The sequence below is a fragment of the Falco punctatus genome (genome assembly GCF_963210335.1).
Source record: "Falco punctatus genome assembly, chromosome: 6".
Taxonomy (NCBI): domain Eukaryota; kingdom Metazoa; phylum Chordata; class Aves; order Falconiformes; family Falconidae; genus Falco; species Falco punctatus.
This window is the reverse complement of record NC_137585.1, coordinates 10,806,185-10,819,667: the sequence shown is the minus strand read 5'-3', so window position 1 is coordinate 10,819,667 and position 13,483 is coordinate 10,806,185. Positions and strand designations below refer to the sequence as shown.

The 13,483-nt window shown below is 39.6% G+C and overlaps 1 protein-coding gene across 1 annotated transcript in view; it reads left to right on the top strand.

The window, feature by feature from the left end:
* Positions 1-13,483, top strand: part of VWF (von Willebrand factor) — a 143,112-nt gene that overhangs the window by 46,761 nt on the left and 82,868 nt on the right. The window contains exons 18-19 of the mRNA XM_080391421.1: positions 1,362-1,522; positions 8,507-8,610. Of these exons, the coding sequence (XP_080247547.1) occupies positions 1,362-1,522; positions 8,507-8,610 (265 nt within the window). The remainder of the gene's footprint in view (positions 1-1,361; positions 1,523-8,506; positions 8,611-13,483) is intronic.

The following is a 13,483-nucleotide window of genomic DNA, read 5'->3' as shown; positions in this document are numbered from 1 at the left end:
CTCAAAGTGATAGTTAGCCACTACAGTCTCTAGTTGAAGATGTTAAGGGGTCTCTTGGCAGTGATCTGAGGTCCCCGGTTGCTATTTGAGGATCGTGCCTCATCAGTAACCAGCCAGCTTTATACCTTCTGCTTCCGACTGCTTACTTGCAAGCTCTCCTTTCTGGTGTAAACGAAGCTTTTTAAAGCCACCAGGCACCTTGCTATAAAACCTCCTGCAGACTGACAACGGCCTTGCAGAGCTAGGCACTGCGTTGGAGAGCAGGACAGCATCAGTCTGGGATGGTTTGAGGTTCCCCACTGATACATGGATGGAGCTTACAGGATTGTGACGGGGAGGAGTTTTGAGCTTGGATGCATCTCAGAGGGGACAGGGCTAGTGGGGATTTGGTGAGGCCCAGGAATGTCCCTATGCAAATACCAGGAGTAACCCCAAACACAGTGTCGTCCATGGCACACTGCCAAATGTACCTGTTCAAGGTGTTTGGAGAAAAATTTTGGTGGTATTTACCAGTGCCTTGGAGCCAAAGAGTTGTTACTTGCTTTTGCATCTTCTGATAAACTACCAGGCATCTTACTGCCAAGCTTCCAGTGGAAAACACCATATATATGACTGGTTGGTGATGTGATTAATGTTGCTTGGTAGACCACCAGTAACAATGTCACTGGTTGCCCCCCACTGTTCTTCAGGTGTAGCCTTCTAGTTGTATATCTCACCAAACTCTTACCTTAATGCTGTTAAGACACAATTTTCCTGATATTAGGGTGTTAAGACTTAGAAAACCTCAGAGGCATATTGCTAGCACTGCTTGAAATAATAACCTGGAGTTTCTTGGGACATTTTGATCTGTCAGAACCTGAAGTCTCAAAGAGTTTTAGAACTTGTATTTAAGGTAAGGGCATTGTTATTAACAGTCACCAGTGTGGTTATACTCAGTGTTGGAAGTGGTTCTAAGTACAATAGTATATGATGCTGTTGCTTCTTACAGAATATCAATTTAGTGCTACCATTGCTAGTGTACACTGCCTACAGGTTGAAATACCTGTTTCATGCTAAACTGCTTATAGCCCTAGTGCAATCTCGAATTGCATGATTTTTGTTGTTAAAATGGTATTTACCCTAGTGCAGCTTTTTTGCTTCTGTATTACAATACGTACTTTTATGATAACATAACTGAGGTCACTTCATGGGAAGTGGGGGCTGTTGCCTTTACAATGTCATGCATAGGGGTGTAGTGGCATTGTTCCAGTCTATATCCTAGATTAGTTTTCTATTTAAACTCTTGATCTATCCTTTAGAAAAATACTGTACTAACAATACTTAAGTTCTAATTGTGATTTTTGTAAATTTATTTTTTAAAGTAAAAAGGAGCTTGACATGCAGATCCCCCATGGAAAGCTTTATCTGTCCTGCAAACAACCCAAGAGCTGAAGGGTTGGAGTGTGCCAAGACTTGCCAGAACTACGACTTGGAGTGCATCAGCCATGGCTGCATATCTGGATGCCTCTGTCCAAAAGGGATGGTAAGTAGGTTTAACTGCAACAAAGAGAAGCGGATCCTCATTGCTTTCTTGCCTTCTTCCTTTCCTACCAGAAATCTTCCTGCAGCTTGGCAATATGTGATTGTAAAGTATTGACTGTCAAATTGTGGCTGGTTTAAATTATGTATATTAGTATATCTGCATAGAAGTTGACGTTTAGCTTCTAATTGTAATAGCATAGCATATGTGTATAGTAAGAATTGATAATAAAAAAGCCCAAACTCACTTTTTTTAAAGACCAATTTATGTTTTCCTTCAACTCTTCTCCCAAACTCCTCCTCAGTCTTGCTGAACTTCCCTAGTCAGAGAGACAGAAGTACACAGACACCCATATCATAGATAGCATTCCACATCCTGATGATACCAGTTATTTTCTTGTCAAGTCTCCATCTCTACTGCTGCTTCCCTGTGTGTTGTGTCAAACTGAGAGTTCCCTATGAGAAGGAATGTGGGACATGGAACTTGCTAAGATGATGCCAGAGGGTCTTCTGCAGTTGCAGATGGTGTGCTGAGCATGCTTTTCTCACTGATGCTTTCTGGAGTCCGGGGTTATGCCCTCCTGCAATCCTCAAATTTAACCATTAGTTTATTCATTTTTTAAATAGAGCATATAGCAAATAGTTACTTGCTTAGCCAGTGACTGTGAACTCAATGTCAATTTAGAGCCCTGATGAAAAGCAGACCGAGTAGCATAGACAGCAGATTGCTGCTGCTGTTCCCTGAGCAATAGAAAAAAGCATCATTGTTCAGTGCTGTGTAATGCTGTGTGGGCAGGTGAAGAGTCATGCCCAGGATCTCACCCCGGGCTGGGGGTATACTCTCAGGCATCATGTGAATAGGGTAAAGGCAGAGCACACGGTACACTTACTATGAAGTTAAGTAAATGGCACTTTTGAGTTCTCTGTCCAGGAAAACTGATGAGATTAAGAAGGCTGTGATGTTCAGTGCATGAAATACAGATCAACATATGCAGTTGATGTTGGAAAAAGAGAGTTGAGGTTGTGTCTTTATTTTGAGGGCTAAAATATGTTACAATTTTGGGACTTTATTTGATACCTGTGATACTTAGAGACATTGCTGGTACGGTTTTCTGACCCAGAGAGGCATATGGTAAAGCAAGATATTTTCAAATACTGCAAACCATGAAGTCTAGATGTGCAAAATATTACTTTTATTTTTAAAAAATCTTTTATACCTGCTGAAGGTTCAGGCTCAGATTAATATGCACTGGACATTAATGGCAAATGAAGATGTGAGTTATTACTTCTGGGGTTGAGATGCATATTTATGTTTAGGCTTCAGCTCTAATGAATTTACTTCAGCCACTACTTCAAATTCCATTTAAAAAAACAATTAACTGTACTTGGAACCATGTATTTTTGTAAAAGTACATTGTTTTTTCCTCTTCTAGATAAGTACAGGTATTTTCTCCCTCCAAATTAATTCCACTGTCTTAACAGAAGCCTCCCCCCCCCCCCCCCCCCCCCAGTTATCATAATACAGTAATTTCTGGCATTAATATTAATGTATTGTATGAATGTTGTTACCATATTTTGCTGATAAACAGACATTTGTAGTGTGTAATCATAAATAGATGTAAATATAGTAAATTGATGCTACTCCAGAATAAAATGCCAGCTGTAGGCAAAAGCTGAGGCTTGTGAAGTGTCTTGTAGGTACAAGGTGAAAAATACCGAACAGAATTTGAAGGCATCCATATCAACATTGAGAAAATTTTCAGCACAATTTTTTTTAAAAAAAGTGTTGCTTCTTTTTACATTTCAGTTTCTAAATGCCTTTCCTTTTAGGGAAGAATATTACTAAATAGTAGTATGGTAAGTAAATGTACGAAAGCTTGTGTAGCTGTAAAGTTCCAAGAGCTCCAGTGCACATAAGTCTTTCTCTGTACATAACAATCAGAGCTCTTTGATTTGGTGAAGGGGCTTGAGATTTGGTTTCGGTTCTGGGATATGGTAATGGTATACTTTAGACAGAATAATGGAAAACAAATTATGAGAACCACTCAAAAGAAAAAAAAGAAAAGGGGGGAGGGGGGAGACCCCGAAAGAAACCTCCCTAAAATCAACTTCCTAGTAATTAACCTTCACATTTAGTATTGAATTCTGTATTCCTTTTCAGTAGGTTGGCATTATCATTCCAAGTTTCATAAAATTCTTGCCAGGAGAAGCAGTCTTTAGTGTTTTGGAATTGGAAACTTCAGTTGGCTTTGCAGTGACGTGAAACACTGAATTCAACAAGATGGTTTGCCAAGTTTTAGATAGAAGAATTGGGCCCAGTATTTTTTTTTAAAACTGGTAAAATAAGTCCTTTGTCCACTAGATGGAAGTATGGTTCAACCTTCCAGTAGAAGTCTACACTTGCTTGTTGCCTTTCTGTCTGGCAAGGAATAAAAATTGTGAGATGCACATTTGTCAAAGCCATGATGGGAGAAGCCAGTGCATAGATGATCTGGTTGTAACCACAGCCATGCAAGGACAGGATCAAGCTCTGTGCATTCGTTACGGGGGTGCCCTTTGCCTTTTTAGATTCCTGGCTCAACGGGACCTGCCAGCTTCTTGTCAAAGCGCAGTTCCCTCCTCATCACCAATAGGTACCTAACCAGGATGGTTTGGAAGAGGCATTTTCCTTATTTCTGCATTCAGCAATGAGCCTTTTTGCTCCCTGTATTATTTGGCAAAGACTGAAGGATTTGAGGTGGTGACCAGGTTCTCCTTTCCATCCTGCCTCTCTCTACCATAAAGACTCTGGGCACACTAAGGGAAAGCTCTGCAAAATCACAAACACTGTGTTATCCAGACTTGCGCCCACAAGGCTGAATAATAAAGGGACCAGAAAAAAGGTATTTATTTTACTGGTCCGCCTCCCTCATTAGTGTTCTGTAATTCTGCTTAATTTACAAGCACTCAGGGAGGTGAGCTACTGTTTGTAGTAATGTCTGTGGGAAGTAAGAGATTACTGAACATTTATAGGAATAAATATTTGCACATATCTTCACTCTGGAAGAAACTGTGCCTTTTTAGTGAAGATTTTTTTTTCTTCTGTGGTACAGTAGTATATAAAAATTATGAATGGCCATGGATAACTTAGTAGGAAAAAAAATATCTTCTTGCTTTTCCAAAATGGTTCATACCATCAGAAAACAGTCAAAGATGAATAGTTGACATAAAAAAATCTCCAGTACAATTTGTAAGTATATATAGCAGATAATATGTAATTAGGTGCAATGTTATCTCTATGTATATGAAGAGATGTCTGCAGATCATTTAGCTATCAGTCTTAAACAGGGGAATCCGTAGTCTAAGATTTTTGTGCGCAAATGGCCTGCCAGTTTTGAATTACACATCTGAAAAGTAATTACAAAGAAACAGATCAAGGATTGCTGGTGAACATGATGCTGTTGGCTAGTTTTGAATTGGAAAACTTGCTGGGGTGAGAAATTACTAATTAATCAATTGATTATTTCTTGTCAGAAAATGCAGAAACCCCCTTATTTCTTTCAACTGAAAAATAAGTTTTCCAGTTCCTCTTGACTTAATATTTTACATTGTTTTGATTTCTTTAAAATAAAAAAGTTCAATATTTCATGAAAATTAATTCTTCTTTTTCTGTCTTTGATCATCTGGAGGGTGGGAAATTCTCCATACTTGTCACCCTTTTGCAAAGCAGAAAAGATAAATCATAACATATGTGCAGAAGTGTGGGGAAAAATATGCTTTCTCAGATTAGTTTACTGCACTCCAGGCTTTTCCCATTGGAAAATATTAATAAATATACAAATGGAGTGTTAACCACCTTTCTGGGGAAAAAGAGAAGCAGAACAATCAGAAAGCGCAAAACCCAGACACTCCAAAACTAGAAAATTATTTCTTTCAATTTCCAACAACTGAAGCAAAATTGAGGTTTAAAATTAAACCAGAACATTTTATTGTATTCTGACTGCTGGAATAAAACTATTTCTAAAAGTATGGTATGTTAGTAGAAAAACGAGGAAAAAAAACCCCAGCCCTACCTAAACCCTTAATCTTTTAATCAGAGAAGTTTGGAAGGTTTTTTTCTTCCAAACCTTTTTCAACAGAAGTTTAATAGAGTGCTGTTAGGATTTTCCTGTTGTATATTTTTCAGTGTGGGTTTATCCTATATTAGAACATGACAGAGTCTTCACAAGGAGGTGGGTACCAGCTTTCTGGTATGTGCATCTGCCCAAGGATAGTGCTTCATAAAACAAATATAAGAAGCATACAGCTAATACAGGAAAGAAAAATCAAGTTTAAACCAGCACTCTTTGAGTGGTCTGTCCTAACACGTTTTTGATTTGTCTGCACAGAAATGGTGACAGGCTGTTTTAGTTAAAACATATCGGCTATTGGGTTCTAATCTGACACACTTCCTTTACTTAATCCCACACTCCTTCATACCTTTGGCTGGCTTTCTGCTGATACCCTCAGGTGTATCAGAAGGAATGGAGTGAAAATCTGAGCTTTCCTTGACAGTGACATACTCACCAAAATTGTGTTGACCAAGAGAGATTAAAATTCAGCCTCACCAAGGCAGAGATTGGGGAAGAAGAATCTTAAAGATTCTGAAATCTATAATGTTGTTCTTCCTTAACAATTGATAAGACAGAGCAAGGAAATGATGGACACTTCTGTCATATCTCCGCGTGGGGGGGATCATCATCTAGTCAACCACATCCCAAGGATGCACCCTCAGGAGCATCATCACAAGTGTGTGAGGTGGTGCAAACAGCAGCTGTTCTCATTACAGACCTGTGTCTTTTCTTGTCGTTGCCTCCCCAACACTGATGCCTCCAATCACCTCCAGCACTCAGGACTGTTAGGTCTCCTGGATTAAGTGCTATCTATTGATGGATTGAGAGACTTCCAAAGAAAGTCCAGCTGTTTGTGAATAATGCCACTGGCCTCGTAGTACCACATAGTACTGTGCTCAACAGACTTGTAACACAGCGTGGCACCAGGCTGCCAGATATACCTGCTTTTGGAAGTGGTGTCAATATGACCAGTAGATTGTGTGTTAAAATTAGCAAAATCATAACCCATTGAGGTTTTCAGGAAAAATAATTAATCTTCTGGTCAAAGTCCACTTTGGGTATTTATGTCCAGCTTTCTAAATCCCACCTACCCACGCACTCTGCAGCGTTCAGACAAGGCAGTCTTCTCTCTTTGTCAGTGGATTAACAGTTGTTGCACTGTAGCTTCATGGTGGCCATACGTTTGTGATGAAAATACTAATACCAGTCTATTAAGTTTCTAGAGTTGGGGGTAGGCTGTGACTACCTTCATGTCAATGTGTGAGGAAGCCAAGTAGGAGAGGCCCTAATCCTTCTTTTACTAACCACATGTCTAATCCCAAGTTTTGTATCTAGAGGCTAGCCCTCAAGTCTCTTGTGAACTGTCTTGCTGAACACAGTGGAAAACTTCAGAAATGCAGCCATGAGTGTGAAATCATACATTGCTTTTTTTCTAGAATGCCACCAGGAAGGGAGGAAGGAATTAAACACCCTTGCAAACATACGGTCTTCCCTGGCCTGTTTTCTCCCAGTCATTTGTGGACATTAAGTCTGAGGCAGAGCCCCAGCTCTATCATCTAGAAACGCATTTCTTTGTTTCCATCTTGCTTCTATCGGTGTGAGTTTATTTGGCATAAAGTAGCTCTCCATAAGCCCCAGAGCATGCGGAGCTGCGTAAGAATGAAGAGTCTCTGGGCTGTGAAATCCTTTTTTTTTTTTTGTAGTTCCCTGTGGCAGTTCTAGGTCCCCATAGGAAAAGGCAGAGCTGTTCCACTTTATTAACCTGGCGTTCAGACTACATTGATCTCATTGGCCCGTATGTAATGGTAAAAAAGAAACTATTTTAATGAATTTACAGGAAGAGTTTAAAGTGGGAAGGTGATATTTTGTGACTTTTGAATGAGAGGGAGGAGAAGTACTCTCCATTTTGGTATTCCATGAAACCAGAGCCAAATCTACCTCTGGCTTTGCAGAACCATGACCAAGTGAAAAACAGCATAGCCAGCCTTGGTTTTGTTTGATCCTCTAAAACTGGCTGTCTTCGAAATGGAAAGGGAGTAATCACAGGGAAAAATAGAGGAAAAGAATAGAAAAAAAATCCCTTAATAGTCTAAAGGCATTACTTGGGTTTTTTTTGTTTGTTTAAGCAGGACAAATGTTTTCTTGTTATACAAAGAGAAACGAAGATCTGTAGGGTAAAACTGAAAAAGAAAAAAACATAGGCAGAACATAATGACCCATTTCCCAGCAACAGAGTCTTTGAGAGTGGAATAATATCTCAGGTGCACTGATATTTATCCTGCTTTCTAGGCAATAAGTAGGAATTTGAAAGAAAATGAGTGACTACTGCATTTTTCAGAGGGGAGTTGACAGGCAGGGGGGCTGTTTGGGGTGGGGGGGCTGTTGTCTATAACACAGAATCTGCATTTGCTCTTGGGTTCTTCTGGCACTGTGGCTCCTTGTCTTCTCGTCAGTGTTTGTATTTCAGTTTTTAGACTGGCTGAGCCCTGCATTGGGTTGCTTTTCTGGTAGGCCATCTGTCAGTTTGTTGTGTGTGAGAAGCAAGTGCTATTCACCTGCTCTTCATATTCAGGTTAGCCTATTTTATCTTCACCGCATCGTGGTTTTAGTCAAATTGGACTTTCTCATCATGACATTCTTCTATAATCTAATCTGTTATCCCAGCATCTTCAGCTGATGTTCAGCTCCTGAAGCAAGACCGTGATTTAGGTACCCATAGACCTATTTGTGTTAATGGGGAAAATGTTAGCGATGCCGTAGCTTTCTTAGCATAGGTAGGCTTGAACCATTTCCTCGATCCTTTCCTTTATCCTTTATCCACATGCTCTTGTGCTTACTTCTCTGCGTACTGGCCCATACTGACAGACATGCATGCTGACAAACTGTATGTTTTGTAGGTGCGGCATGAAAGCAAGTGTGTTGCTCCTGAGAGATGCCCATGTTTTCACAATGGAAGAGAATATGCCAAGGGAGAGACGGTGACTAATGACTGCAACACCTGGTGAGCCACTGGAATGGCATTTTTCCATTTTTCTCTAGGGCACTGAACATGTTTCTAATAAAACCAAGAATTAATTATTTAACAGATCTATTTTATATAAAATCAGGTTTTGCAGTGTAGTAACACCCACATTGCGAAGACCAGCGTAGTCCCTTTCCATATTGCATAAAGACCAGCACAATACTGGGCAAACTGTACCTGGCACCTTATAAATAGGTAGTATGTGCAGGTCATCTGTGGGTACTAGCAAGTGGATTTGTGCCTTGATTTTGCAACACAAAATCACAATATAGAAGCCCCTCTGCAGTGGGAGGAATGGAGCCTGCGCTTTGTCACTAAGCTCTGCTGACATGCTTCTTTTTTTTGCTGTCTGGGGCTCTTCAAATCAGTTCTTTTCAGCCAGAAGCATGCATCAGCAGAAGGGGTGTGATATGGCAGCTATAATATGACAGGAGATCTTCAGGAAAATGTTAAAGAATCAGGCAGAAAGAAAGTTGACCTTTTATATCTCAAATGAGAGCTCAGTCAATTGATATATTTTAAAAAATACAAAAGAGAGAGAAAGAGCAGAAAGAGGGAGTTGGTGATATCTTCATAGAAGAAAAGAGTAAGTGCCCTGTGTCTTTCACCCACATCCCTATCTATCTTGTTTGGTTCTTGAAAAAGAACTCTTAAGTTCAAAAGAAAGTGTGGGGCTGCGAGATTTGCATCGAGGGAAGCCCTCAGCACAGCCTTGTATAAGGTATAGCGTGTTTGCCTGCTGGACAATTCTTGGCTTCTGCCTGCCCAGCAGGCTTGCTGCACTGGAGGTGCTTTGCACTCCATGTGTGCATGTAGAGGGAATGGTGGCTTTTTCCTGCAGAGCTCCAAGAGTCCAAGGTATAGGAAATCCAGCCACCAGCAGTGTGGAAACTGTGTTCTCTTTGAACTTAGACTTCAGAATCTCTTGTTCATTTTACCCGGAATGTCCCTGGCCAGCTCTGTGGCACCCCAAGAAGCAGTGTTTCTGTTACTCTCTGTGTGACTGGGTGGAGTTGGATCTGAGAACTGGCAACATTAAAGAGTCATTTGGTTTGGTTTTCGTTTGGTGCATTGATCTCTGAGCAACAGTGGTTGCAAGTGTTGTATTTTTAAATTAGTGGGACCGCTCCTAATAGTGTAAGTTAGACTTGGATATAAGATTTTATGGGGTTTTATGGAAATATTGACCTTCCAGTGTTTTGTTTCCTGTTTTTTTTCCCCTTTGCAGCTACACATTACATTGTGAATCATGTACTATAATTAGATGTGGGGAAAGTAGGTTTGCAGGGAGGAAGATGAAGTTGATATTTTTATATAGATACATATGCTATAACCTGCTTACATTGCATCGAGGTAAAAATGACTCAGCTGAAAAACAGACAATGAAAACTTTATTGAAACAAGAACATTAAGGTGTAAAACTCCTAGGTGTGATTGTGAAATTTGCAAGATTCTTCACAGTAACTATGCACAGTCTTTTTATTTTCAGTCATTCTTACAATCTTCAGTCTTAAAATAGTCATAACCACGCTGCTTCATTCTTGTAACTGCCCCTTTGTTTCTGGCAATGCCATTGTAAGTGACATTTCCTCTAATACACAGAATTTTCTTCAATATCAGGGTCAAGAAAATGTTATAAATCATGTTTTTTATCATTGATAAAAGGTCTTCCTCTCATTTTAGGCATTTTTCTTGATTGTGAAAGTAAAAATGGAAATAAGGTCCCTTAAAAAATGTCACTAGGGCTTTTTTGAACTATGTGACTTCGAAAAGTTTCATGGTAGTTCTCAGCAAATCTCAAGTCAAATGTCATTTAGAAAGTGATATAGGAAATTACTATTGCTTTGAGAATTAATAAGAAATGAGAGTCTGCATTTTGGAGGTCAGATCTTCCTTTTCTTTTGTTTTTGCTTTTTGTACTGCTGTTGCAGGAGTTCTCATTCTCACTTGTTCTTAGCCAGATGTGAACACCTGCAAACGCAATATATGAGCCAGAGGTGTCAGATTTGGCGTTTACATTCAACTTGACATATGGGAGACCCTAATTCATGAACAACGGAATGTCTCCAAGACTAAGCCAGTGGCAAAACTTTTGTTATGCTATGCATTGGGAATTCATTGTAGAACTCAGGGAAAAGTTTGGAATAACATTTAGGAAGCAGTACACAGCAAAAATTTGCTAATCTGAATTTTGCTACACCACATACTTTATAATCTGTCCGTGCACATATATACAAAATCTTGGTTTTGCTCTACCTATTAGCAGAGATTTAATAGCAGAGGGTGCAATAAGTTTCACGTTACTGAAATGTCATCCTTTGAAGAAAATATATTGCACAATATTATTATACTGTGAAGTGTTATCAAGATTACACAATGCTTACACTTGGGTTAAGGCATTACTAGAGAACTTCGTTCAGTGCCCGGTTTTTCTTTGGTTAGCAATTTGATCTTGGGAAAGTATTTCAGTTTTTTTATCCCTGAGTTTTTACATCTGTAAAGAAGGGATAGAATTCCCCTTTCCCTGCCCTTATAGAGTTTGATTAGAAAATTCCTGGGGCAGTGATGGTGTCCATCTGCATTCATACAGCATTTAGTACATGACTGTTTGTCCAACATCAAGCAAGATATTGCTTACTAGATGATGATGATTATTATTATTAGATTATAGATATGGTATAAGATGCTATTCGAACTTCTTGAAATTAATAACAAACAAAAGAGTGAGCAGAGTTTATGGTCTATTGACCTTGTTTTTTATTTTGATTGCTTGGTTTCTTGCTAGTTAGCAAATCAATTGATTTCACTGATCAAAAGCCCATGGATGCCAAGGCAAATATCCCCTTTCATAACTGCAGCTTCTGTAGCAAGGCTTGGGGTTTTCCAGGATACCTCTGGAAAAGGGCAAGAGGATGGGGTGTGTGCTCTGAAGCCTTTTTTCATCTTTAGTTCTCAATTTTCCTCTTTCCTTCATTTTAACATGAGTATATTTACCTCCTTGAGCCTTATTTATCAGGGTGCCATGTAAGAGATCATTATGATTCACAGCAATGAAAGGATCAAATGTTCTTGGAAACTCTCCAATTGGTGTCAAATATGGCAGGTTTGGTGTCATCAAAAAGATAGGAGCCCTGCTATTTCTTCTGCTGTCTGTTACACTAGTATAGTTACACTAAACCCAACTGAGTTACACCAAGATGAGGATTGTCTTTCTTTGCATTTTGAATATCCACTCAGATGGTCACCATTTGGGGTTTTTTTGTTTTGTTCTGTGGTTTTGTTTTTTTTTTTTTAAATAATTCGAAAACTAAAGCAACAAAACAAAACAACAGGCAAAAAAGTGCAAAAGGAGTGAAATAATAATAAAAAAGGAATCCTGTCCCTTTCTTCGTGCTTCGTGGCATCACTGATTTTGTACAATAATGCCAGTGTAGTACAGCTGCTACAGCAGTGTGAGTATAATCGTGTCAAGGCCTTAATGCTGTACCTGATTGCTCTTCAGAATTCCCCTCTGCCTGAAAAAGCAAGTTACCATCTTGTTTTGCTCTGCATGTCGGGATGCCCCCTTTTTTTTTTTTTTCTTGCATATTCTGTCCTTGTGAGGAAGTCTAAGAGGTGACCTTGACAACATCCCTTGCAAGCTATATGGGCAGAGAACCCCTGGTGTGTCTCCTTTCATGATCAGGAGCCTTATTGCATCTCCTGTTGCATAAGATGTGTAAGATGGAGTCCTATTTCTATATTGCCAAACTTGGGTTTGTCTGCAAGGGAGATGTTCTGGTTTGATCACAACAGGAACCTCAGGGTATCACACCTGAGGACATTCCTCAGAGAGTGGATGTGTACCTATGTACGGAAAAAGAGATAGTTCTAATAATATATGTGTTGTCACACTGTCAGGTAAGGTCTCCAACTGCCAGGTCAGATAAACTATATTGAAGAATTAATTTAATTTAAGAACAGAGACACCTCTTTGGAGAAGGGTGGTATTGTACTTTAGTATATAATCTGAATAAAAGCCACTGGGCAGACTGAATTATGGTTCTGGTTACTTGGTCCCAGAAGTTGATCATTAGAGTTAACGCATGTCCTTTGGCATTAGTTGGATATTAAAATTACTACTATTTTGGCTTTTAATGAGGGAAGAATGGACAGCATTGCAAATAAAACCAGGGTTGATGATATTATACTTCATACTTAACCTGTAACGGTCCTTAGAGAGTACTTAATCTGTTTTTCTGAAAGGTTACTCAGAGCAGAGCAGCTATCCAAAATAAAATACTAACAGTATATTGAAATATTCTAGCAGGTTCTGTCCAAGCCTCTTTTTGTTAATAGGGAAGTTCAAAAAGCACATATTCCTGCATGCAGCTTGTAAGGAAAAGGGAAACACATTCCTTATTCACTTAACATGTTAATGTACTCTCTATCTATTTATGCACCCAATGCTAATGTACGCTAATTTATGTTAATGAGGGTGTAATCTGGTGCACAGTAGTGTACAGTACCGTAGTTATGGAAGTCTATCTAGAGAAGGATTCCAGCAGCCCAGGCATGGAACCCTCTGTGAGTATCTTCTCAAGGCCAAACACAGAGGGGATCTGCTGGGGACATGCCTGAGGCTGGGCAGCCACACGGACAGCTGCAGAGGTTCCTTGCAGGGCTGCAGCCGCTCTCTGGGTTAAGACACACAGGGGAGCAATGCTCCTGTTTGGTCTGCAGTTGGTCACTCCCTGACCCAGGCCAGAAAAAAGGCAAAATAGTAGCTTATCGCCACTCGTGTGTCTTTTGGACAATCTTCAGATCATGAGCTCCTGGAGGCAGAAACTTTTTCTCTTTTGCTTCACCTAAA